This window comes from Amphiprion ocellaris, chromosome 2, assembly GCF_022539595.1.
Source record: "Amphiprion ocellaris isolate individual 3 ecotype Okinawa chromosome 2, ASM2253959v1, whole genome shotgun sequence".
Classification (NCBI taxonomy): domain Eukaryota; kingdom Metazoa; phylum Chordata; class Actinopteri; family Pomacentridae; genus Amphiprion; species Amphiprion ocellaris.
Window position 1 is genome coordinate 41,705,971 of NC_072767.1, and position 25,707 is coordinate 41,731,677.

General features: G+C 39.3%; 2 protein-coding genes across 6 annotated transcripts; one reads left to right on the forward strand and one right to left on the reverse strand.

Moving 5' to 3' along the window:
* Positions 1 to 314: 314 nt before the first annotated feature.
* tmem47 (transmembrane protein 47) lies at positions 315 to 20,692 on the reverse strand. The gene is made up of 3 exons (XM_055016196.1): positions 20,277 to 20,692; positions 3,527 to 3,670; positions 315 to 2,009 (listed from the first exon to the last, which is right to left on the reverse strand). The coding sequence occupies exons 1-3, from the start codon at positions 20,500 to 20,502 to the stop codon at positions 1,831 to 1,833; spliced, it is 549 nt and encodes a 182-aa protein (XP_054872171.1). The 5' UTR covers positions 20,503 to 20,692; the 3' UTR covers positions 315 to 1,830.
* Positions 9,421 to 19,288, forward strand: LOC111569300 (uncharacterized). Of its 5 annotated transcripts, none has more exons than XM_055016184.1 (8): positions 9,421 to 10,059; positions 10,409 to 10,468; positions 10,566 to 10,631; positions 11,064 to 11,149; positions 11,256 to 11,309; positions 12,721 to 12,866; positions 12,955 to 13,047; positions 14,295 to 19,288. In XM_055016184.1, exon 8 carries the CDS (start codon positions 14,592 to 14,594, stop codon positions 16,572 to 16,574), a length of 1,983 nt encoding a protein of 660 aa, XP_054872159.1. In that variant the 5' UTR covers positions 9,421 to 10,059; positions 10,409 to 10,468; positions 10,566 to 10,631; positions 11,064 to 11,149; positions 11,256 to 11,309; positions 12,721 to 12,866; positions 12,955 to 13,047; positions 14,295 to 14,591; the 3' UTR covers positions 16,575 to 19,288. The 5 variants fall into 5 exon arrangements, with proteins under 5 accessions (XP_054872159.1, XP_054872156.1, XP_054872166.1 ...); XM_055016181.1 differs by having other exon boundaries at positions 11,079 to 11,149; XM_055016191.1 differs by having other exon boundaries at positions 11,256 to 12,866.
* Positions 20,693 to 25,707: the final 5,015 nt, after the last annotated feature.

A 25,707-nucleotide genomic window follows, 5' to 3' on the forward strand; every position in this document is an offset into this window, starting at 1 on the left:
AGGTGCATGACGCGGAAATTTTCTGCTTGAGAAGGGCGGCGTGAGGGGGTGTGGCTAAAATGACGTAATTCAACCACACGGACCTCATGATGGATGCAGCAAACACAAAACAAGCTTTAGTCAGGGATCCCGTGTTTGTGTTAGCTGGATCAACAAAACCTAAAACCCTTAATCAGAAATAATGTTCATCATGACTGTGGTTATTCATTTCTTGATTTTTTTGCACATAAAAGGGATGTTTAACCTTTAATGTGACTCATCATTACATGTCGACCACCTACTTCAGTCAAAAACAGGTTGTTTTAATGGAGAGCTGTGAGGAAAATACACATTTATTATGGGAAAAAAAGCAATGTTACTGCAAATGATGTGAGAATTGCCTATAGAAAACTGTTTACTGTTATTTCCAACAGCTGCATGTCAGAGCTCTAAAACCTGAAAAATGATATTTTAGAAGTGATTTTTAGTCCAATAATGAAGAAGACATTGAAAGTACTTTCATTTTTGGCCAAATTAAAGTTAAATTATCGTATTATTTATTGATAAATACCAATAAACTCATTCATTTTTTAATCTTTGTTCTGTTAGCTGCAGCAAAACAGATTTGGCAGCAAATCACAGCCAAATATCACAACATATGTATGCATTTCCTGGATGATTAACTGTAGATTCTTGTTGCAATACGATACAGAAAGTTGGTGCTACTGTAGCTGCACGGCTTATTTCAGCAGAATTCAGAATGGGAAGCTTGCAGATAAAACCTCAGCTGACAATCTGTGTCATGAGGAAAAGAATGAGCACTTTTTATGGCTAATTTAAATCCCAAATTCTAACCAGAAACTCCTCCAAAGCGAGCTAGCTGTATAGCATCAGGATAAAAGAAACTTCATGACACTGAAAACTCTGATTTTCGTCTCGACATACCTAATTTTTCCTGCTTCGTAGGTCGTCCCTCTGGTTTTCTATCCCACGGTCCTTGTCACGCAACTCTTGATACTCTCACTATTGACCTCAGATGTGAACAAAAAGCTGCATTTTTTTCAACTACAGTCTATTCTACCAAGAGGACGACGAGGAGGCATCACATGCGGCCTGAGCACGTGATCTGTGCGGCCGACATGGTCATTTGCCACCTTTCTTCCCATTAATCTGCCTTAAAATGACTTCATACCGCACATAATTACATATAATACAGCCATTTTATCAAAAAGGGAAGCAGGTGAGGATGACTTGAAGGTCGTCCTGATGATTAACCGGCTCCTCTCACCAACGTGATTCATTTAGAAGGTGTCTGTGGAATGTTTTTACCGCCTCAGATTGGTTATTGAGAGAATAAAGTCGAGTTTCCAGCCGTCTATCGGAGGAAAAAGGCTCTAGATGTATGTCGAGCATCTCTGGGGAAATGTGGCATGCTGCATTCCTTAGGTGTGCCCCGTCATCCTCAGGATATCACTTCAGTGGGATGTTTTCCTCTCAGTCCTCTTCCTTCTCTGCTCTGATTGGTTAATTAGCCCGGCAATCCGTCTGGGTATGGGGTCGGCGAATCCATCTGTTCCCTCCAGATTCTCTGCCCAAATCTAAGACCTACTGGAGTTACACTTAAAGGGAACGCAGCATTATCTGTCTCCCGGATGAAAAACTGCCCCGGAGGTTTTGGGCTTCTTTTCTTCTGCCAAATCTCCGAAGAGAGCTCAGGGCTTCGGTCCAATGAGGCGAGAAGTTCACAGTCCTCAAACTATCAATCAGCGTTTGTTTTTCCTGTTCAGCACCAGACAGAGTTCCTATTTCTACGTGGACAGAAACGAGAGTCCTGGTTCCCTCCTCTGGTTTTTAGTAGTCGTCTTCGTAGTTCTTGGGGTTGAGGCAGTAGAGGATGGCACCTCCGAAAGAGAAGATGGTGGATCCCCAGGCGAGTCCGTAGCCCCAGTTGAACTCATGGTAGACCCTCAGGCTGACAGATTCTATGAACTTGATGGGAAACAGAACCAAGCTGCAAATTTGGAGCACCACTGAAAGACAAATGAGAAAATCAGTCACAGATTTCCATAGAACTCCTTAAAATCAGCTGATTATTTATCTATAGTCACCTCAGTATCTTCTTTTTTTTCCTTCAGTGAAGCCATGCAAAGTTTTACCTTCATGCTAAGAATATTTTCAGTTACAGACAATTGAAGTACATAGAGGTGGGTTGAAATGTGTCTCAAACCTTCATCAGTGCAGCAGATAAACATACTAACTGTTCAGGCTGAAAAACTGTTAAAAACTGCAACCAGATCAGTTTTACATCCGTCCAAGTGTCACAATCTGAAGTCAAAATCTGTAAATTGTAAAAACTTTTGATAACCAACTTTGCGCATCCATGTTATGGGAGGTATCATGGTTTCATGCCATGTCACGAAGAGACAAAACTGTCACAAAGACACATACAACGATCAAAAGGTCACAAAAAAATGACAAAAACGAGACACAAAGTTGCACAAGACAAGAAAAAAATTTAATTTTACATCCACTCCAGGTCTCACAATCTAAAGCCAAATCTAATCTTCATTAAACACTATTTTCTCTATAACCAACTGTGTGAATTATCAGAAACACATCCAGGGAACCAATGATTGTTTCTGGGACTCTGTCATTAAACTGCTGCAGTTTTACTGTTCAACCTACGATACATCCCATAATACTGATGCTAGAAAAAACAAACAAACAAAATACAGATTTAGTCTTTTGATTGTGACAGTTGGATCTGGATTAATGTAAAACTGATCTGGTTGCAGTTTTTAACACAACACTAATTAAAATTACGCTTTTTTTCACTATACAAATCAACAATAAATATGATTGTTTTAAAGATAATTGCTATTTTCATTGTGTTTTTTGTTTTTTTATACAGTTTTTTGAACATTACAGCATTGTTTTGTCACCTATATTTGCTGCCAGGTTTTCACGGTTTGTTTTTTTTTTTGTTTTGGTTTTTTTTTGTTTATTTTTTGTTTACATTTTTTTTCTTGTTTGCATGATTTTATATCATACTATAAAATTCATCCCATGATACTGATTCTCAAAGTTGGTTACAGAAAAAAATCATGCTTTAAAAAAAATTAAATTTAGTCTTTAGACTATGACACCTGGAGGGATGTAAAACTGATCTGGTGTCAGTTTTTAACAGAACTTAAATGTGTTTCTCAGCCCTGAAAGTTTCATGTTTCTATCTGCTGTACTGGTGAAGGTATGAGGCTCAGAAATGATTTTAAAAGTAAATTAAAAGGCCTGTAACTGAAAATATTCATAGTATGAAGGTCAAACTTTGAAGATACTGAAGTTATTGTACAACAGCAATCAGCTGATTCTCAGGAGGTCAGGGGAACTTTTTTAAGAAATGTGGGAATAAAAAGTGAAAATAAATCAGGTGAACACTGATAGAAATACAGATTTAATAATAACCAAGCACTGAAATCTTGCATTAAAGCTTGATATCGCAAAAAGACACATTTTTTGGACATTATTTAGCATTTTTCAGTGTGTTCACCTGCAGAGAAGAGCATGATGGCCACCAGTTTGTAGCAGTGACTCCAGGAGCTGAAGCAGCATAAGACCACCAGAGCCATGAGGAAGGCCAGCAGGGTGAGGCCAGCTCCTCCCAGCAGCAGGGCCAGCGTGGCCATCTGCCAGTCTGGGAAACAAACACACGGAGGACAGGCATGAAATCACAGCGAGACACTAAAAAAGAGAAGCTGCTGCTGCTGACAGGAATCAGGTTGAAAGCAGCAGGACATAAAAACCTTCCCTCCCACCGCAGCGTAAACACAAACTGTCTGCATGTACTGAGAAGCTGGCGGTGTGTTTTGATGCAAAGAAGAATTCGAAGCATGCAGCAGCACTTTCTGGCTGACGAGACGCAAACACACATTTCCACACTTCGATAGCAGATCCCAGAGCAGCAGAAAATGAATGTGAGGTGACTCAGATAAAGAGCATCCCTCCTTCTCCTTGACCAGCTCAGCAGCATTCTTAGCATTTCATTCAGATTTACTCCAAAAACACTGCTGCTCAATCTTCCCCCTTTTTTTTCTCTCCGGATGCCTGAGTGTTTGTCAGAAAAAGGGAAAACAGGAACAGTCTGGGCACAAAAAGACAGCATGTTTGAGAAAACAGCTTTAATCAGCCACCGGACCCCAACCGAGGACTATTGAGAGACAATAAATGTTATTGTTTAGAGATTAAGGATCTCTTCTACTGAGGAAACAGGAGGTCTAGATGTAAACAGGCAGAGGACATTATGATGAGGCATTAGATTACACAGCAGGAAATCATTTTAAGTGCACTGGGTGGGGAAAAAAAGAACAATTAAAGCTGCAAACAGCGTTGGTCGGGTCCTCGCATCCTTGCTGGTCAGCAAATCCAAGAATATCCACCAGGTGGCGCTGCGACTGAGATTGTATTTCAGCCTATGGGCTTTTTGATGGTGACCTATCAAAATTGTCCACCAGGTAGGGCTATCACTGTGACTGTATATCAGCCTAGGTATGTTATAGAGCCGGACTCTGATCATACATGTAAAGTTTCAGGCAGATTGGAACATGATCAGTTAGACATCACTTCCTGTTTCATGGTGGATTGTCGAAATCCCGCCAGCCGCCATTTCCACGCCCTCAGACTTTTGTGGAGCATTTTGATAACTTTTGATCACCCATGACTGACTCTGTCAGGGTTAGCCTGTTTGAGTTTACAGCTTTTGAAAATGTGCAAAAATTTGTCCAAAGTCGTCCAAAATGTGACACATAATTCAAAATGGCCGACTTCCTGTTGTGTTTTAGGTTTGGGTGTTAATTACATGTTTGTGTGTCTAGACGAGTTACATATGTGTCCCAAAGTTCATAGCTGTAGGTGACACATCCTGGTCGTTGAACTTGTTTGAAATTTTCCAGGTTGTGCTATCAAGCCATTTTAGCTCACACCAATGCAAGTTCCATAAAATATCACATTTTTCGCTGGTCCTGGTGTGTCTGCCAATATTCACTCATTTTCCAGCACCTTTAGGCCTTCAAATTTGCAATTCAAAAAGCGAGAGAAAAAAGAAAAAGAAGCCATTGGTGCTCGGACCGTAAATATTAGAGTGAGTGGAAAAGTTCACTGACAGACTTCAGCTTTGACATATTTTGTCTTTTTTTTAGCAAGTAATCAAGTTTTGTCACAGAATGAAGCATTGCCAAGAATCCTGCTTCTCCCCCGAGAAAAAATGAATCATTAAAACCTTCACCAGCGGGGAGAAAGTGACTGAACATAAGCTGCTTGAAATAGTTCCCACTTTCGTTGGAGGGAAACTTTATTCCAGAGGCCAGCAGCTCAAATCTAAACAAACAGCAGCTACTTCTGACCAAATATGGTTCAGGATTTGGAGTTTAAATTGGGTCCTGTCACCACAGGATGTTGGAAGGAGCCCACAGAAAGCAGAAACCCTCCAGAGCAGCAGACCCCTTCGAAGAGCAGAGCAGCAGATCTGTTCTCTGGTTTATCAGCAACAGGACGCCGGAGAAAAAGTCCTCTCGTCTCAGATCTGGAACAGACTCTGAGCTAGCAGCCAGAGTCGCTTTAAGGCTTCGGCAGTCGAGAGGCGCCAGAGTATTAATCTAAGCCCTGCACGATGACAGATGGAAGAGGAGATACAGTGACGAGATCCAATCTGAGAATTAATTATGCTCCCGGTGTGCATGTCGGGGTGCTAATCAAAAAAATCCTGCAGCTTCTTTGTCTGAGAGAATAGTGAAGATCTGTGTCAGAGGACAGCCTGGAGGTTCAGAGTCGCTGTCAAACTCTCAGAGGAAGCAGGAAGATGTGTAAAGACATTTAACTTTGTGGAATATGATCAGCAGCTTCAGCACAACAGAGTTTGGTTTGTCTGTTGATGCACTGAGATAGCCTTTATGTATTTTTTATGTGTAGGTTTTCTACATTTACAAGGCAGGGGGACAACTTAACCTTTAGTTTGTATGATGTGGTCCTACAATTCTACATTTTCATTCATCAGACCAAAGTTTATCCAAAGTGACGTACATCTGAGAGCAGATACAAGCGTTACTGCATTACCTAAAGCATTTGGAGTTGCAAAAAAAGTGACAGAAATGAATTTGATTTGTATTTCTTCCTACAGAGGTCTCTAGACAGTAAAAATTAGAGGTAATGACTGGTCAACATCAGTCAACTATCGAGTTGACGTGAGTGCAGCATGTCTACAGTTCCACAGTTTTATTTTGGTTATGTCAGTTCAGGTGGTCAGGATTAATACGCAGATGTGGAAATGGATGTAAAATTAAAATAATCTTGAGATCTTGGTGTGTTGTTTTGATCATAAAGTTAAAAACTATGGTTCAGGTCCAGATGTACTATGATCTGTAATGTGTAAATTATAAATAATGTTGAAATTCCATTTGTTTTTCATCGTGTTTTGTAAAAAGATAGTTCACTAAATGTGAACACTTTCAGAATGTAACAACAGAGGGATAAATGAGTAATTTTTAGGCTATTATGGTGTGATTTTACAACATTAAACCTCAGTGACCTCCTTCAACAGAAGACAGGAACCCAAACACCGGATGGATGAGGAGCTGCATTATTAATAGTTTCCCATCAGTGACTGAGCTGCTCACACTCCAACTCCACATCGCACCATCCTGACATCTCAGCTGTATCATCACTGCTCCACATTCCTGAAGCTTCACCTTCTACTCCTGACTGCTCTCTGAATTAAAGGGACCAGTTGAACAACTCTAACGCACTGATTGAGATCAAACTTTAAGGACACAAACATAAATCTGGCAGGTTGACTTGACATAATACAATCTAGACATAATGTTGCATCAGTTTAAAATTCTGTATACTTCACATTTAAATGTCTGTGTTTAACTGCAGAACACTGGAGCAACTTAAGTCTTTATATTTTGAAAGCTAAATAAATGGTCATTAAAAAGCTAATTCCTCTGATTCAATATGGTTTGTTGGTTGAATATAAATTCATCAGAAGTTGTCAAAACTTTAAAAGATTTTTCTGTTGAGCTCAAACATTCTTTTTTTAGAGTGTTTGAGAAAAAATAGAAAGAAAAAGAAGAATGTCATCTGTATAATTGCAAAAGAAGAATCTAATTTACTGATTTAGATAAACTATTTAATTTGCAAACCATTTTTACAGGTGGAGTGGATATAATAACGTTGCATTAGCTTAATATCCTGTGTAATTTAAACTCAAAATTCTGCATTAGTTGATTTAAAACTAAATTTAAGTTGATGTAACTTAATGAAATTAGCTTGAAAACTACAATTCTCAGGGTTTCTACTCTTATACTTAATGAACACGAGAGCAACTTAATTTTTTTAATTTGGCAACTTAAAAACTTGTATTCATGATTATAATACTTAAGCGCAATGCACTAAAAAATCATTTCAAGTAATATGGAAATACTTGTTGGAGAAACTTAATTTGTACAAATTATCAGCTTCAAAACTTATTTTCTATGTATGTGTGCGAGACCGGTATTTGAGCACACTGAAAGAATTACTTTTCAAATAATGTCGAAATACTAGTTGGAATAACTTTTTTTTAATGAGAATCAATTTAAAAACCAATTATTGAATAAGTTGTAATTACAAATGCATTTATAGGAGAGGAAAATTTAATTCCTTTAACTCAGTTTGGCTTGTTGCTTGAACATAATTTCATCAGAAGTTGTCAGAACTCAAAAAGATTGATGCAAAGTGTTCAGTTTAGGGTTTTGGTGGAGTACAAACCTTATTTTTTTGAGTCTAAGTGTGTGAGAGCGGCAAAGCTATATTTCTGAAACCCTGAACAGCCAGTCCTTCGTGTCGGTTTCGGAACTCTCACTGTGTTTTTTTTTGAGGTTTCCAGGACAAGCTCAGGCCTGCAGAACAACCTGAAAACATGTGAGCGGCCAGCTGCTGTTTCAAACTAACAGGATTTATTTAATGCCCAGAGCACGACACCGAGGAAATATTGGGCGGCCAAGGGTAGAGAGAGCAGGAAGGGAGGAGGGCACAAACTGATTACTGGGATTCAAATCAATAAGCCGAGCCAAGCGGCAGCCCGAGGAAACGGGAAGTCCGTTGTGTGCATTTACTGTGGTGCTGCTGCTGCTGCTGGATCCTCACGTCTTGATGTGGAACCACAGACAGAGCAGCAACGAGGCCACGGCGACCCTCCTTACTCATCTCAGACAGAAAGGAAACAGTTTGTCAGACTAACAAAAACACAATTCACCTCTCGGCTTGCAGGAGGAGGCCTGAGGCTGCAAAATATGAAGCATTCAGGAGCTCACATGGACAGAGAATCTAAGAAAATCACCACTGGGACAAAAATATAAGAGCCTTACCATCATTTCCATCTGCAAAATCTGCTTTTAGACTTCTAATAATGATAATTAAACATCATATTAACTAAAGATTTCAGCATATTTACCAAAAAAACCTTAGAATAAGACTATACACTGTATAAAAAATCAAAAAAAGGAAATTATATGGTAAAATTCTGGCAGCTATGGTCACCAGAACGCTATTAGTAGAACATTTTCTTCACTTGTGGTAAAGAAATGTATCGATACTGTTGATTTTACAGTTTTCATTCCATATTTTAATGTAAAACAATGCCGTTTCACTTGAAAATTTACATGAAAATACCATATAAAGTAAAGTTTGTGTGACTTATTTTAAATATTACAGGATTGTTCCATTATCAGCACAACATTTAGTGTATTTAACATTTAATATGTGTAATAGAAATTGAATTATTGCAATAAAAAGTCATATTATACAAACATGTAGCATTGCTAGGTTAGATTTTATGCAACCTAGCTTTTAAAAATAGGATTATTATCATGCTATTTTATTTTTATTTATTCATTTAGTGATCAGGGACCATGCAGTTACCACATAACACATCTGATGTCTTACATATAGAGTGCATGCACTGAAAAAAATTACTTTTGGGTGTACTAAGTTTTATTGTACAAAACCACATAATTCCTACTCTGTAAAATTAGGTCTCAATGTTTACTAACGTTTGTCATTTAAAATTGTGTGCTAATATGTAATTTAATTATGTAAAATAATGAACTGCTTAACAACTGTAACAATTACTGTAAATATAGCATTAATCTGTTTGTTCCTTCTTGTAACCACAAGTAAAATTTACTTCAAAAAATCAAGTATCAAATTTGAACTGGCACATGCGCAGTGGGACCAATTCAACCCGTGATCCAAGCTAATAGACCGTTAAGGCTTTTGACCAGACAAAAGCCAATTCAGCCGAAGCGGCTGTGGCTGTGTCAAGGTGCAATTTGAAAACCAAGGCAAGTAACTACTTTTCATTTATGTTTATCATATGACAGTAGTGAGTTGTATATTATTGCAGACTTGAATTTGGTCAGCGGGACTGTACACAAGTGACGCTAGGCCTAACGCTAGCTATTGCAAAAGGTTCTATGTAATATGTATGTTTTTCTTCTATTATTCTTCTTTTGTGGAGATCTGCGAACATACGTGAACCACAAATATGCACTCTTTGACGAATTACACGGCTAGTGAAGTGCACGCCTTGAATATTGTGTGGTATTGTTTAAAATTATCCACATTGGCCTGTTTTGTATGTTACGTGTTTGCTAGCGTTAGCTAAACTGCTAAACCTAACGCTAATGCCATATTCACAAGCCTCTCTAGCAAAGCACAAAACACTCAGGTGCTTTAACTTTGTAACGTTACTCTCTTTTGTGCTATTAGCAACAGGCCAGAACCGAATGCCAACAATTGACAACAATTAACGCGAAGTCCAAATCCATACACTTTTAGCAAGTGTCGCAACTGTTGCGGTAAATACTACAGTTCCCATCATGCTTTGCCGTGTCACGTGTCCTTAACCATAACAACGATGGCGGGTGTGTTGAGACTGCACGAGAATGACTTTATTTTGGTCTGTAACGAGCTTGCTCTCTTTTCTAAAACTTATCTTTGGGCGGTGAACAGAAGACCGCGCGCTCCCGTTAAGCCCTTCGTGCCCCGGTTTGTTTGACTTTCTGCATTAACACAACGCTCGTTTTTTATGCCTTTCAATACGACTGTCTCACTTTCTCGTAACTATTCTAAACAAAAAAAGCTCTTCCGTAATTGCAACTGATGCATATGACTATTGTTTAATAACAATAACACATTAATGCTACGTCTGTCTTATGTTTTTTGTAAACTCTAAATTTGGCTTTTTGAAGCAGTGAATCCTGTCTCTGTTCATCAGCACTAATAAATTCCAAAACCTTTATGTCGACTCATATTAATTATTGTTTATCAGTTATTTCGTACAATCACAATAATGTAATTTCAGTAATTTTGAAATGGTCTAAAACCTGTCTTTCAGGAAAGGGGAGAGCAGAAAAGTCGTGGGACTGACATCACTAAAATACTTCTGATACTTTCAGTCAGTCAAGCATTTAATTATAAGCATTATTTATTGTTTGCCAACTAAATACATTGCTAAATTTTGTTTTTTTTTTCTGTAATTTTTTTTTGTACAGGGGAAGCCATACTTGAAGTCTGAATGAGACGTCACAAAAGAGAAACAGCAGGCAGTATAAACCCAGGTACATAATCATGAAGGTGTTGAAATAGGGCGGATCGATGTTTGCAAACAAAGCCGCACCATTTCCGCACATGCGCACTGCATGTGGTGGGCAAAAGTCTGTATTCGTCCCATTCACGCGTGCTTGTTTCCACCATAACATTGTATGAAAACGTCTAATGAAGGGTCTAAACCACTTCATTGTATCAACAAAGTGTCACACGCTAAGGTGAGCATACGCTCGCTTACTCTCCAGTGCAGAGTTTCAGTTTATTTTATGATGCAAGTACACACTTACTGGACACAAGCTGCTTGTGACAGGTTTGTGATAGTAACACAAAACCAAACTGTTGTTGTTTAATGAGAATTAAACTTGCGTTATCAAGAAATTAATAATTATGTTGTTGCAATCACAACAACGATACTGTCATTAGTTATTTTGAAATTGTCTAAGGCTTGTGTCTTTCAGAAATGGGGAGAGCAAAAAAAAATCCTGACTGACCGAGACTACTAAAAGACTAAGTGCACTTTTTAAGTCAGGTAAGCATTAAACTGTATTAAACTGTAAACATTTTTTTTTTGTTTGCTTACTAAATTGATTGATTAATTCCATTTTTTTTTCTTCTTTTTGTAATTTTGTCTTTAGGGGGAGCCATACATTGATGTCTAGTGAGAACATAGATGTCACAAAGGAGAAACAGTAGGCTTTTAAGATGACATGGATATGCAAACTTTGCAATTTCAGAGTAGCAACACGTTTAGCACTCCTAAAACATTACAGACTGACACATATATTCTCTGGCCATGGTCGGTCTTTACCCTGCTTGTATTCAGACTGCCCCAGTGCATTCAAAAGTTTAAATTCGCTGCATGCCCATTTGTCAAGAGATCATTTCCAAACTAAAAAGCCAGGGGAAAATGTTTCATTCCTATGCCTTATTTGTAATATATCTGCTTTTCACACAGAGAGGCAATATTTTAAACACATTGGAGCTCACCTGAAGAGGCACGAAACTCTTCATTGTGTTTTTAAAAATTGTGACTACAGTACCAACATCTATTCAACTTTTGCATCTCATAAAAGTAGAAAACATAGTCCTCACTGTCTTCAAGATTTTGAAAGTACATTATTGCAGACAGTTTTAACTAACACAGAGCAAGCTGATGAAGCAGAAGTAACTGTCAGATGAAGATGAAGTGGTTTGTTCTGAAACTGTTGTGGAAGTGGAAGATTCGGTTAAAACCATTATTGATCATCTTAGTGCCTTGTTTTTGAAACTTGACTGCATCCATAATATCCCTAGTAGGTGCATAGATGATATTGTTGAGGAGCTTCAGTTCATTAGTTCATCAGCTTCACTACCTGTAATCAAAAATATTATCTTGGACACATTCAAAAATCACAACTGCAGTCCAGATTCAAAGTTGGTTACAGATTTGATGAACATTATCTGACAACTAAATCCTGTAAGTGTAGCTTTCTGTAATGGTGGTCCGCTTGCTTCAGCATACCACAGAAAAGAGTACATAAAGAAGCATTTCTCAGTTGTTGAGTCGGTTGAATATATACTTGATTCAAAAGATGGAAAAACCTATCAGTATGTACCAGTGTTGCAGTCATTGTCACATATTTTATAAAATAATGACATAGTTCAGAATATCTTAAAGAATGCAATATGTTCCACCTTGGGACAATATTGTACATTTTCTGATGGTTCCCACTTTAAGGAAAATGCATTTTTTGCTGAAAAGGAGTTAAGACTTTCACTTCTGCTGTACTGTGATGATTTTGAAATATGCAATCCTCTAGGGACCTCCAGAAAGAAACATAAAGTAACTGCTATATACTGGGTGCTGGCTGACATTCCTCCCGTCTTAAGATCTACGTACTTTGTCTTCTATTTATTTGGCAGCGTTATGCAAAGCAAATGATGTAAAGAAATATGGCTACTCTCAAGTTCTTGAGCCGTTGTTGAACGATCTGAAAAAGTTTGAAGAAACTGAAGTCTTTGTCCCCAGTTTAGGGAAAACAGTTAATTACAATTGTTAAAATAATTTTAACATTTGTGTATAATATTTAATTTCTTGTTCTGCTGTTTTTGTCTTGACAGATAAAAGAAGAGTTTCGGAGAATAACCACCATTCCCCTTGAGCAGACCTTCATGTTCATTCTGGACAGTTACTCTCCAAAACTGCTTTCTGTACTTGAGAAGAAGGGTGGGTAAAACTGAGACCTACTTTGGACAAGCAGAGACAGGTTTGTTTACTTGGTCACAACTGAACATGTTTTAAATTTACATTAAGTATTTTTTCTTCATTATTTAATAATCCCAGTCTATTTACAGGACCAAACAGCTGAGATGAAACGTGGAGAAGTGATTCGTGGATTAATGCTCTACCTTGGTGAAAAAGAGGAAGAACTCTTTCTAGATTGCCAGGTAAAATACTTGAAATTTCAACGACTGTCTTTATGGTTATTAAAAAGACATTGTGTCACAGACAAATTTACTTATGTTTGTTATTTTTAATTTATTGTATTATAGGGAGAGAATATAATGTCTTACTTTGAGCTTGTAAACTGATGAGTAGAGGTGCTGGTCATATAACATTGTGGAAAAGGTGCATTTTCTCTCAAAATGAGAATTCCAAACTTGAAACAATAGTAAATGTAAAAAAGACACACAGTAGTAAAACATCCCAAGCAATGTTTTGGTCATAAAACATTAAACATGTTTTGGTCACAATAATAAATAATAGTTTAGGTACAAGCCTAGGTCTATTTTGAGTACTTTTTCAGTAATGAGGGAAAAGTGAATATTGTGAGCTGTATGTGCTCAGCCGAATTCTAAATGGAGAAAACATTTGATTTCTCTGGTGTTTGTCGTTCCTTTGTGGTTTGGACAAAGTCATTCCGTTTAAACAAATGAAAGTGCTCATATGGACTTTTACACAATTTCTCCTCTTCTGAGTTTCAGCTCTACAGCGCCACCACAGGGCAGCAACATAAATACAGGAGAAACTCCAAAAATTTAATTCAATTCAATTCAATTTTATTTATATAGTGCCAATTACAGTCAAATTGTCTCAAGACGCTTTACAGAACCCATATGCCTGAACCCCCAGAGCAGCCCTAAGGAGACAGTGGCAGGAAAACACCCTTTTAAATAGCTCTAATGTGGGGGGACCCATCTGCTGCTGGCCGGGCGGGTTGAGAGGGACAGAAGAGGTAGAAAGGTGGAGATAGAGGGGTAGAGGTAGAGGGGTAGAGGGATAGAGGTAGAGGGATAAAGATAGAGGGGTAGAGGGATAGAGGTAGAGGGGTAGAGGTAGAGGGATAGAGGTAGGATAGTAGGATATTGTGTCCATTTGAGCACTTTCAACTGTTCAAACTGAATTACCTTGTCCTAACCACAAAGAAACAACAAACATTGGAGAAATCAAATGTTTTCTTTATTTAGAGTTGCCTTGAACACAAACAGCTCTCAATATTTACTTTTTTCTTATTATTGGAAAAATGCTCAAAATGGACCTTGGCTTGTACCTAAACTATTGTCGTCATTATGACAAACTCAGTTTTGGAATTCAAAATTTTTACAGAATATGCACTTTTTCACGATAGTCTAATTTTATGACCAGTACTTGGTATGTGTGAAAGTAATTCTTCCTCTCTATTGTTTTTTTCTAGGTGGACAACTTTGAGGACATTTGGCAGCACAATATGAAGCTTGCTGTTGTTCGTGCTTCCTACGCTGAAGATCCTGTAGATGTCTCTCTTATTCTTGACGGCAAGGAGGTTGTGACTGGATGTGGAAATACTGCAAAGGCATGTACACTGCTAATGGGTCTGATATATTCCCTCAATCTTGCTTATGGCGCCATGACAGCGGCAGCTAGTTACAGCAGCTCCGGTTAACTTTAGGTCTGTTTAGTTATTTTTGTAGTTTTCTTCTATTTTTTAAGTTTTTTTCACCAAGTAGGTGTGATGCCTTTGTACGGGACAAACATGGATGTGCAAATGGCGCTTCCCCTACTTTGTTTACTACTGCTTTCGGAACTTTTTAAATCCGCATCTGGTGACCCGTTCAGCCATGGCTCCATTGTTTACAGTCGGGAACAGCTGTTGGCGCTGAGCCAGGCCAGGCCGCCGTCGTGGGAGAGACCAGACATCCCAGCTGAGCTCCGCAGAAGGAGGAGAGGATGCCGGGCAGGACTGAAGCGTCGGGAGAAGAGGAGACGCTACAAGCCGTCCGTTCCATCTGTGATTATGGGGAATGTGAGGTCTCTCCCGAATAAGATGGAAGAACTGACGGCGCTGACCAGGCTGCAGTGGGAGTATCGGGAGAGCAGCCTCATGATGTTCATGGAGTCATGGCTGAACGAACTCACTCCGGACTCACTTTTAACTCTGGACGGATTCCATCTGGTCAGAGCGGACCGGAACGCGAGGGAGAGTGGTAAGAGAAAGGGTGGGGGCCTCGCAATGTATGTGAATGAGAGATGGTGTAATGCTGGACACATTAGCGTTAAAGAGCAGCTCTGCACTAAGGATGTAGAATTACTGGTGGTCAGTCTGCGTCCGTTCTATCTGCCCCGGGAGTATTCACATGTAATAGCCATTACTGTGTACATCCCTCCCTCGGCTGATGCGGCTGCAGCCTGTGAACTCATCCACAGTGTAGTGTCCCAGCTGCAAACATCTCACCCTCAGTCTCTTATCATCATCTCAGGAGACTTTAATCATGCATCGCTCTCTGCCACTCTCCCCACGTTCACCCAGTACGTGACCTGCCATACCAGAGACAATAAAACCCTGGACCTGCTGTATGCAAACATCAAGGATGCATACAGCTCCTCACCCCTCCCCCCACTGGGCCACTCAGATCACAACCTGGTGAGACTGCAGCCCATTTACATACCTATGGTGAAGAAACAACCCCCCACCACCAGGTATGTGAAGAAGTGGTCTGACGAGGCCACTGAGGCGCTGCAGGACTGCTTTGAGACCACAGACTGGGATGTGCTGTGTGGTCCACACGAGGAGGACATTGATTCACTGACGGACACTATCACGGACTACATTAACTTCTGTGCAGAGAACATCGTACCGACCAGGAAAGTACGGTGTTTCTCTAACAACAAACCCTGGGTGTCCCTGGAACTGAAGGCCCTGCTGAAGGAGAAGAGGAGGGTTTTTGGATCTGGGGACAAAGAGGAGCTGAGGAGGGTGCAGAAGGAGATAAAGAAGAAGATCAAGGTGGACAAGGCCAGCTACAGGACCAAGATGGAATCTTACCTGCAGGAAAATAACACAAGGGAGGTCTGGAGAGACCTGAGAGCCATCTCTGTTGACTGGTGTGAGCGAAACCATCTGCAGCTCAACGCCAGTAAGACGAAGGAGATGATCGTGGACTTCAGCAGCAGGAGGACACCCCAGACTGCACCGGTGAACATCCAGGGTTTGGACATTGACATGGTGGACACATACAAATACCTGGGTGTTCACCTCAACAATAAAATGGACTGGACACATAACACAGAGATCCTCTACAAGAAGGACCAAAGTGGTCTCCACCTGCTGAGGAGACTGAGGTCCTTTGGGGTGTGCAGGACTCTGCTCAGGACATTCTACGACTCTGTGGTAGCGTCTGCTATCTTCTATGCAGTGGTCTGCTGGGGAGCAGGGAGCACTGAAAGGGACAGAAAGAGACTAAACAGACTGGTCAGGAGGGCTGGTTCTGTCCTGGACTGTTCCCTGGACTCCATAGAGGAGGTGGGTGAGAGGAGGATGTTGGCAAAGCTCACATCCATCATGGACAATCCCTCTCACCCACTGCATGACACTGTGGGGTCTTTAAGCAGCTCCTTCAGCAGCAGACTGAGACATCCACCCTGCAAGAAGGAACGCTATCGCAGGTCCTTCATCCCATCTGCTATAAGACTTTACAACATCAGCATCACTGGCTGATGTTAACATAAACTGGACTATATCATTACCACCCCAAACCATAAAATTTGCACAGCAATTCTTGCACTGCACATCTTTGCACTTTTTAACTTTATTTTTTTCTTTTAAGCCACTTTATCCTCATCTCTCACCCTTGTATATATTGTAAATATTATTACTACTGTTCTATTACTATTTTATTCATATCACTATGTCTACTGTTGCACAAGCTGCTGTAACAATGTAAATTTCCCCTGGCGTGGGGAGAAATAAAGGACTTATCTTATCTTATCTTATCTTCCAACACTGCGTTACACTTTTGAAGTGTTCCAGAAGCTTTTCTTAGATTTAGACACAATAAAGCTATCCCCCAAAGTACAAACTCTGAAAATGAAGTTGCTGTCCAAAACTTAAAAAATGACATTTTATTCAGCTTTGTTCAGCTTGGTATGCCATTGCCATTATAGCAGTTTATGCTATAAAGTTGTATTGTTATTGTGTAACTCTTGCACATGCTTCAAAGTCGTTAATTGTTCATGAATGGTAATACAGTTGCAAAACCTATGCATCCATTTCTCACAGCTGTGCCTTCAGAAAGGACTTTAAGTTTATAATAGTATGACAGCAAGAATTGCTGATTTGTTGTTTTTTTTTTCCAAGTGTAAAACTTGGACAAAAAAGGCTGTCAATAAAACAAAGTTGTTAAATATTGTCATTTTTATATTATTGATTTTTCATATTTTCTGTATACACTTTAACAAAAGTAGTAGTTATTACTCAAATGTAGTGCTTAAAAATTATTTTGTAATAAGAATAAATATAGTGATACAACAAATAAGATATAAATAACATTTACTAAATTAATTCATTATTGTAAGTGATCAGCACATAAAATTTACTTAGTATTTCTATGACACATACATAGAAATACTAAAAAAAAATCACATAAACCTTACTTCATTATTTCATATAACCAAATATATAAAAATCCATTATGCTGAGTAAGATTTACTTACAAATCGCTTTTAGATTTTACTTGATAAAGGCAAGAGAGTTGTACTTGATTTAGAGTAGTAAAATTTAATAAGAATCTGTTCGTGCAAAAACTTACGAGGATTTTTCTAAGTAAATGTTATTAGTTATTTTTTTCAGTGTAGCATTGAGCTAATTTTCAACTCCCATCCCTGGTTGGCTTTTCAGTAAAAAGAACCAACACATTTTGTACATTTGAAGCTGTTTGCATGACATATTATGTAAATTTGCATGTTCTCATGTGAAATATTTGCACATTACTGCACATATTTTACTGAGAAACAAAAGTTTTAACTTAAAAAAATGCAGTTTTACTGGAAATTTTACATGAAAATACCCCTAAAATAAAGTTTGTGTGACCCAATAATCAATATTACAGTATTATCAGCACAACAGTTAGTATATATATCATTAATATGTGTATTTTTTACATAAATATTAATCATGAATATGAAAGCATATATCTGCTATTAACACATCAGTTTGACCAGTACAAACTGAATTTTTACATGAAATAAATACAAAAACCTCCTTGTTACTTGTTCTAAATATTACAGCATGTTTCTGTTATCAGTATGTACATTTAAGTGGGAAAACTGGTATTGTTTTTGAGAAATTAATGCAAAACTGACAGTATTACAATGTTTTTCCATTAAAAAACTGCAAGAGAAAGGAAATGTTTTGGGGTTTTTTTTGTTTTTTTTCTCTTGAACAAAATACATTTCCCTATTCTTGCACTTTTTTTAATGGAAAAAACATAAATAAGTGTTTTACTTTTTGTCCTGATTAACTTATTTACAGTGATTCAGTGTTATATAAACCGGATCAAACTGTTCTACAGTTTATATATTTTTACTGTCATCGTTTGGTAGCTTTTCACTGTAAAATTTAACTTTTTTTTTTACAGTGTATCTTGCGTTTTGACTGTATAAAGATTCTGGTATTTCATGCATTTTACCATCCTGAGCAACCAAATACAGAAATGAACACTGTATTATTGCAATAAAAATTCTAATTATACAAGCATGTTGCATTTTTATGTTAGATTTTATGCAACGCAGCTTTTTAAAATAGGATTATTTTTATGCTTTTGCGCATTTTAAGCTGTTTGCATGACATATTGTGTAAATTTGCACATTTTAGAGTGAATAATTTGCACTTTTGACACATTGGATTGACACAGTTGCTGTTTATTTGACATTTTAACCATTATTGCACTGTTGTATCTCCATTATGAACAGAAAAATACATCAATTTGACCGCTAACAAACTGTATTTTTAACATGAAATGAAGGCTTTTTTACTCTCCATGTTACTTGTTCTAAATATTACAGCATGTTTCTTTTATCAGCACGTACATTGAACTGGGGAAATTTGTATTCTTTTTGAAAAATGAATGCAAAAATTACAATAATTAATATTTTTCCATTAAAAAATGGTGCAAGAGAAAGGAAATGTATTTCTTCAAGAGGAAAAAACAAAACAAACACAGATTTTTCCAAAGGTTTTTCTCTTAGAAAAATACATTTCCCTACTCTTGCACAGTTTTTAATGGAAAAACATTTTTTTGGATTAATTTATTATATAAACTGGATCAAACTTATTTTTTACATTTTGACTGTATAAAGATTGTTATTTCATGCATTTTACCATCCTGTGCAACCAAATACAGAAATAAACACTGCAGTGCAGTAAAAATTCTATGTCGCATTTTTACGTTAGATTTTATGCAACCGAGCTTTTTAAAAATAGAATTATGTTTTTGCACATTTCAAGCTGTTTGCATGACATATTGTGTAAATTTGCACGTTTTCAAGTGAATAATTAGCATATTACTGCACATTTAAGCCTTTCTGTTACTTTTACTGCCTTGATAACACTTTAGATTTGCTACACCTGCTGTTTAATAGATTTTTTTTATTTTTTTTTTTCACCATTATTGCACCTGAAAGTGTTCACTCTTGTGCACCAAAACATCAATTCCTCTTATGTGAAACCAACTGATTCTGATTCTGGTCAACAAATTGTTTCTGTGCTTTTCTGCAACAGATTATCTTACAGTTCAACCAGCTGCTTTTGTTTTAATGAGTGAGTTTAAATATGAAATGCTTCCAGAAGAAAAAGTTCAATGAGGAGACTCCAGACTGAAGTTTCCTTAATGGAGAAAATCAGCATTTGGAGTGCTTCTCCTGTTTCCCTGGTTACTAATCTGCAGGCATCTGGATCTCTGGGGAGTTCTCTGCTTCTTGGCCGCTGAAGGAACTCACACAAAGGCTCATATTGTCGCCAACAAAAGGCCAAATGAAACTCCAGCTGGACCGCTCACAGATTCCCACATCACTCTGCTGCGCATTGGGCCAAAGTTTCAGGAGAAAGTTAACCAGAAGAATAAAGATTACTCATCAGAAATAAACTTTTTACATTGTTCCCTTCATCTATATATATCGAGAGAGAGAGTTTCGCAGTTTAAATTAAACAGGCAATCAAAGTAATTAACATTTCGCTCTGTCCCGGGTGGGTTTTATAATTCCTCAGCCACAGAACTGATCAGAGGGATCCCTGAGCGTCTCACTTTCATCAGAATATGGCTGTGGATGCTTTTTCTGTTTGTCTGCTCACAGAAATCCACAGAAGTACAACTGGATATTAACTTTCCAATAACATTTACGCGCGTCTCAGCGTCTTTCTCACCGGCGGCCAACGTGCTGCTGCAGGACCAATCCACGGAGCTGACGGGCTTCCAGCAGGACACCCACAGGGACAGGTAGTACTGGTCGTCCGCCGTGACCCACGCGGGGCTCAGCACGGCCCCCACGTCCAGGCACAGCGCCAGGAACACGCACACCAGACCCACCAGCTTGAGGGGCGTCAGCGCGGACACCCGGTTCTCCTCTGCGCCGCCGACCGATGAGGCCATGTTAAAGTGTGTGAGGCATGAAAACACGAGCAGCTGGAGAGGAGAAGAGCACGACGAGAGGCTGAGAGGCTCCCGGAGTCCTCACAGTTGGTTAAAGTCCGTGTCCGAGCCGGAGGATGGGGGATGCGGAGCGCCGCTCGGTGCGCGTTCTGCTGCCGCCGCGGATTACCGGAGATCTGCCGGAGGCTCCCGGTCCCCCTGAAATACCAGCAGCTGCACCGGCTGGGTCCTAGTGCCTGTGTGAGGCAAAACGGAATGCAGATATATTGTCACTGCTTTTTGTTTTACTTGTGACCTTAATTACAACGAATCCAGTTGTTTTTGCAGAAATAACTTAAAAAGATTTGCACTTTAGAAATGCACCTTATCTATCTATCTATCTATCTATCTATCTATCTATCTATCTATCTATCTATCTATCTATCTATCTATCTATCTATCTATCTATCTATCTACCTACCTACCTACCTACCTACCTACCTACCTACCTACCTACCTACCTACCTACCTACCTACCTACCTACCTATCTATCTATCTATCTATCTATCTATCTATCTATCTATCTATCTATCTATCTATCTATATTGCCAAAAGTATTGGTTCACCCATCCAAATAATCAGAATCAGGTGTTCCAATCACTTCCATGGCCACAGGTGTATAAAATCCAGCACCTAGGCTGCAGACTGCTTTTACAAACATTTGTGAAAGAATGGCTTGCTCTCAGGAGCTCAGTGAATTCCAGCGTGGAACTGTGATAGGATGCCACCTGTGCAACAAATCCAGTCGTGACATTTCCTGGCTCCTAAATATTCCACAGTCAACTGTCAGCTGTATTATAAGAAAGTGGAAGTGTGTGGGAACGAAAGCAACTCAGCCACCAAGTGGTAGGACACGTAAACTGACGGAGCGGGATCAGCGGATGCTGAGGAGCATAGTGCCAAGAGGTGGCCAACTTTCTGCAGTCAATCACTACAGACCTTCAAACTTCATGTGGCCTTCAGATTAGCTCCAGAACAGTGCTTCAGCAGAGAGCTTCATGGAATGGGTTTCCATGGCCGAGCAGCTGCATCCAAGCCATACATCACCAAGTGCAATGCAAAGCGTGGGATGCAGTGGTGTAAAGCAGCCACCACTGGACTCTAGAGCAATGGAGACGCCTTCTCTGGAGTGACCAATCACGCTTCTCCATCTGGCAATCTGATGGACCAGTCTGGGTTTGGTGGTTGTCAGGAGAACGATACTTGTGGGACTACATTGTGCCAAGTGTAAAGTTTGGTGGAGGGGGGATTATGGTGTGGGCTTGTTTTTCAGGAGCTGGGCTTGGACCCTTAGTTCCAGTGAAAGGAACTCTGAATGCTTCAGCATACCAAGACATTTTGGACAATTCCATGCTCCAACTTTGTGGGAACAGTTTGGAGCTGGTCCCTTCCTCTTCCAACATGACTGTGCACCAGTGCACAAAGCAAGGTCCATAAAGACATGGATGACAGAGTCTGGTGTGGATGAACTTGACTGGCCTGCACAGAGTCCTGACCTCAACCCCATAGAACACCTTTGGGATGAATTAGAGCAGAGACTGAGAGCCAGACCTTCTGGTCCAACATCAGTGTGTGACCTCACAAATGTGCTTCTGGAAGAATGGTCAGAAATTCCCATAAACACACTCCTAAACCTTGTGGACAGCCTTCCCAGAAGAGTTGAAGCTGTTCTAGCTGCAAAGGGTGGACCCACGTCATATTGAACCCTATGGATTAGGAATGGGATGTCACTTATGTTCATATGCGGGTCAAGGCAGGTGAGTGAATACTTTTGGCAACATAGTTGTTGGGTTTAAACCTGAAAATACCCACGCTCAGCACAGGAAGGAAAGACAGTACTCACGAGCTCAGATCTTTTACTTGCAGCAAGGGGAGATAGAGACTTCACGCACCACTGCTGCAGCCTTCCTTCTCCGAAGAGTGTATCTCCTCTGCGTCTTTTATTTAGTTTCAATCAGTCATGTAACATGGGGCGGCATCATACGTCAGCATAAGATATGTTTAACAGAGAAAGTGTCAGAGAAAGTGTCACTTGCATTATCTTATCATATGGAACACGTTAACCCTGTTCTCATGTTTCTACTGTGAGTACATACAGATTACAGTTAAAATGTACATGTACTTCTTCAACAAGAAGTGCTTACATATGCATAGAGATACCTTTACAGTCATTCAGTGATAACCACAATGAACCTAAGTATAATTCTTCTAACATTTCCCTCCTGTTTATCATTGATGAATGTCAACTTCTCATAATCACATCATTACCACTTTTTCTTTTTACTTTTTTTTCTGTAACATGTTCATGTTTATAACAACTTCATCAACTTACACTCAGAGGCTGTTTTCAAATCAACAATTATTTACACTTTATCGTCTTCTTCAAAAGGATTTTCTGCCATGAATGCTCTGAATTCATCACTCAACATTACCTCGGACACAGTCCCGCCTATCACTTTATTCATGAGTGTTTTAAAGCATGGGCTGATGCAACAAATAAACATGAAAAATAATAGCATTGTTATGAGAATCGGTGTGGAAATCTTGAGTAGAATGTTAGACCAACTACCAGACACTGATGTCATTCATCCCATTTCCTAAATATGCTGTTCCTGTACATGGGAAAAAGTGTCATAAAGATACCTCTTACATTTGATACTAGTGGTGGAGATCTAGTGGTGGAGGGGACAGAACATCTCCTTCCTCTTAGTGTTGTATTAAAAATGGCGGTAACATTTGACTTGGGAATCACAAGAGCTGCAGTTCGTAATTTCACTAAATTGCACACCCCACACCATCCCTGGGGGAGGTACAGATAGACCTTATGACCGCAAACCCAAACGAGGTCAGTCGGGCAGGAGAATCCCCCCCGCGTGTGGAACCATTGTATTCATAACAGGTTCAGATACCCATCCCTTCACATTGCTATGGATTCCAACTGTGGTAAAGTTAATCGGTCTTACCCAATTATCCTTACACCGGGAAGCGCTGCACAGGGGATGGCTCAAAGTACCTTCCACAGGAAAGTAACTCATGCAGTTTGCCACGCCTAGGTCCACATCTCCCCCAGCACAGTCTCTCCTAAAACATAGTGATGGTGTGTTTGGATAGCGTGCCATTTTGATTCCCTGTAGATTAGTCTTGTTAGTCTTTATACAAAAATTATGAGGTGTTCTCCAGTGTATTAAGTTATAATCAGTGACAGTGGTGCAGTTTGGCAAATACTGAGTCAATTGCGTAAAGTTAGTGACTGGGGTTGTAGTCAGTGCTGTGTACATGGCTAAAACACACATGGCATCATCTAATGAAGTAGTCTATCTATCTATCTATCTATCTATCTATCTATCTATCTATCTATCTATCTATCTATCTATCTATCTATCTATCTATCTATCTATCTATCTATCTATCTATCTATCTATCTATCTATCTATCTATCTATCTGTCTATCTATCTATCTATCTATCTATGTAGTGTATATGTGTCTAGATAGAGAGCAAAGACAGAAAAAGAGTACAAAAAAGTAACACACAAAAGTGCACAGATATAACTAGATGCTTTCTCCTTTAAGAGAAGACATACAAATGTTTACACTATAATATAGATGAAAAAATAAGAATATGGTCATGTTATTGCACTCTATGGAGGTATTGTCTGTGATATTTACTCTACTGTTCAAAAGTTTTGGGTCACTTACAAATGTCCTTATTTTAGTAAGAAAAGCTTTTTTTTTCCAATGCAGATCACATTAAATGTATGATAAATCCAGTGTAGACATTGTTAATGTGGTAAATGACTATTGTAGCTGGAAACGGCTGATTTTTAATGGAATATCTCCATAGAGGTACAGAGGAACATTTCCAGCAACCATCACTCCTGTGTTCTAATGCTACATTGTGTTAGCTAATGGTGTTGAAAGGCTCAGTGATGATTAGAAAACCCTTGTGCAGTTATGTTAGCACATGGAGAAAAGTTGGAGTTTTCAAGGAAAACATGGAATTATCTGGGTGATCCCAGACTGTTGAACTGTAGTGTAAATATATATCCATATACAAAACCCAAAACCAGTGAAGTTGGCACGTTGTGTAAATTGTAAATAAAAACAAAATACAATGATTTGCAAATCCCTTTCAACCTATAATCAGCGAGGGTCACCACTTTGTAAACAAATGCGTGAGCAAATTGTCGAACAGTTTAAGAACAACATTTCTCAATGAGCTATTGCAAGGAATTTAGGGATTTCATCATCTACGGTCCGTAATATCATCAAAAGGTTCAGAGAATCAGGAGAAATCACTGCACGTAAGCGGGAAGGCCGAAAACTAACATTGAATGCCCGTGACCTTCGATCCCTCAGGCGGTACTGCATCAAAAACCGACATCAGTGTATAAAGGATATCACCACATGGGCTCAGGAACACTTCAAAAAACCACTGTCAGTAACTACAGTTCGTCGCTACATCTGTAAGTGCAAGTTAAAACTCTACTATGCCAAGAAAAAGCCATTTATCAACACCCAGAAACGCCGCCGGGTTCGCTGGGCCCGAGCTCATCTAAGATGGACTGATGCAAAGTGGAAAAGTGTTTTGTGGTCTGACGAGTCCACATTTCAAATTGTTTTTGGAAACTGTGGACGTCGTGTCCTCCGGACCAAAGAGGAAAAGAACCACCCGAACTGTTATAGGCGCAAAGTTCAAAAGCCAGCATCTGTCATGGTATGGGGGTGTATTAGTGCCCAAGGCATGGGTAACTTACACATCTGTGAAGGCACCATTGATGCTGAAAGGTACATACAGGTTTTGGAGCAACATATGCTGCCATCCAAGCAACATCTTTTTCATGGACGCCCCTGCTTATTTCAGCAAGACAATGCCAAGCCACATTCTGCACGTTACAACAGTGTGGCTTCGTAGTAAAAGAGTGCGGGTACTAGACTGGCCTGCCTGTAGTCCAGACCTGTCTCCCATTGAAAACGTGTGGCGCATTATGAAGCATAAAATACGACAACGGAGACCCCGGACTGTTGACCAACTTAAGCTGTACATCAAGCAAGAATGGGAAAGAATTCCACCTGAAAAGCTTCAAAAATTGGTCTCCTCAGTTCTCAAACGTTTACTGAGTGTTATTAAAAGGAAAGGTGATGTAACACAGTGGTAATAATGCCC

Excerpts from the sequence above, each read along its gene's own strand:
- LOC111569300 (XM_055016191.1), top strand. The coding sequence starts at position 14,592 with ATGCCTTTGTACGGGACAAACATGGATGTGCAAATGGCGCTTCCCCTA.
- tmem47 (XM_055016196.1), bottom strand. The coding sequence starts at position 20,502 with ATGGCCTCATCGGTCGGCGGCGCAGAGGAGAACCGGGTGTCCGCGCTG. Across the intron at positions 3,671-20,276 it reads CAGCAGCACGTTGGCCGCCG|ACTGGCAGATGGCCACGCTG; the intron begins GTGAGAAAGACG and ends TTTGTTTCCCAG. Across the intron at positions 2,010-3,526 it reads CATCATGCTCTTCTCTGCAG|TGGTGCTCCAAATTTGCAGC; the intron begins GTGAACACACTG and ends TTTGTCTTTCAG.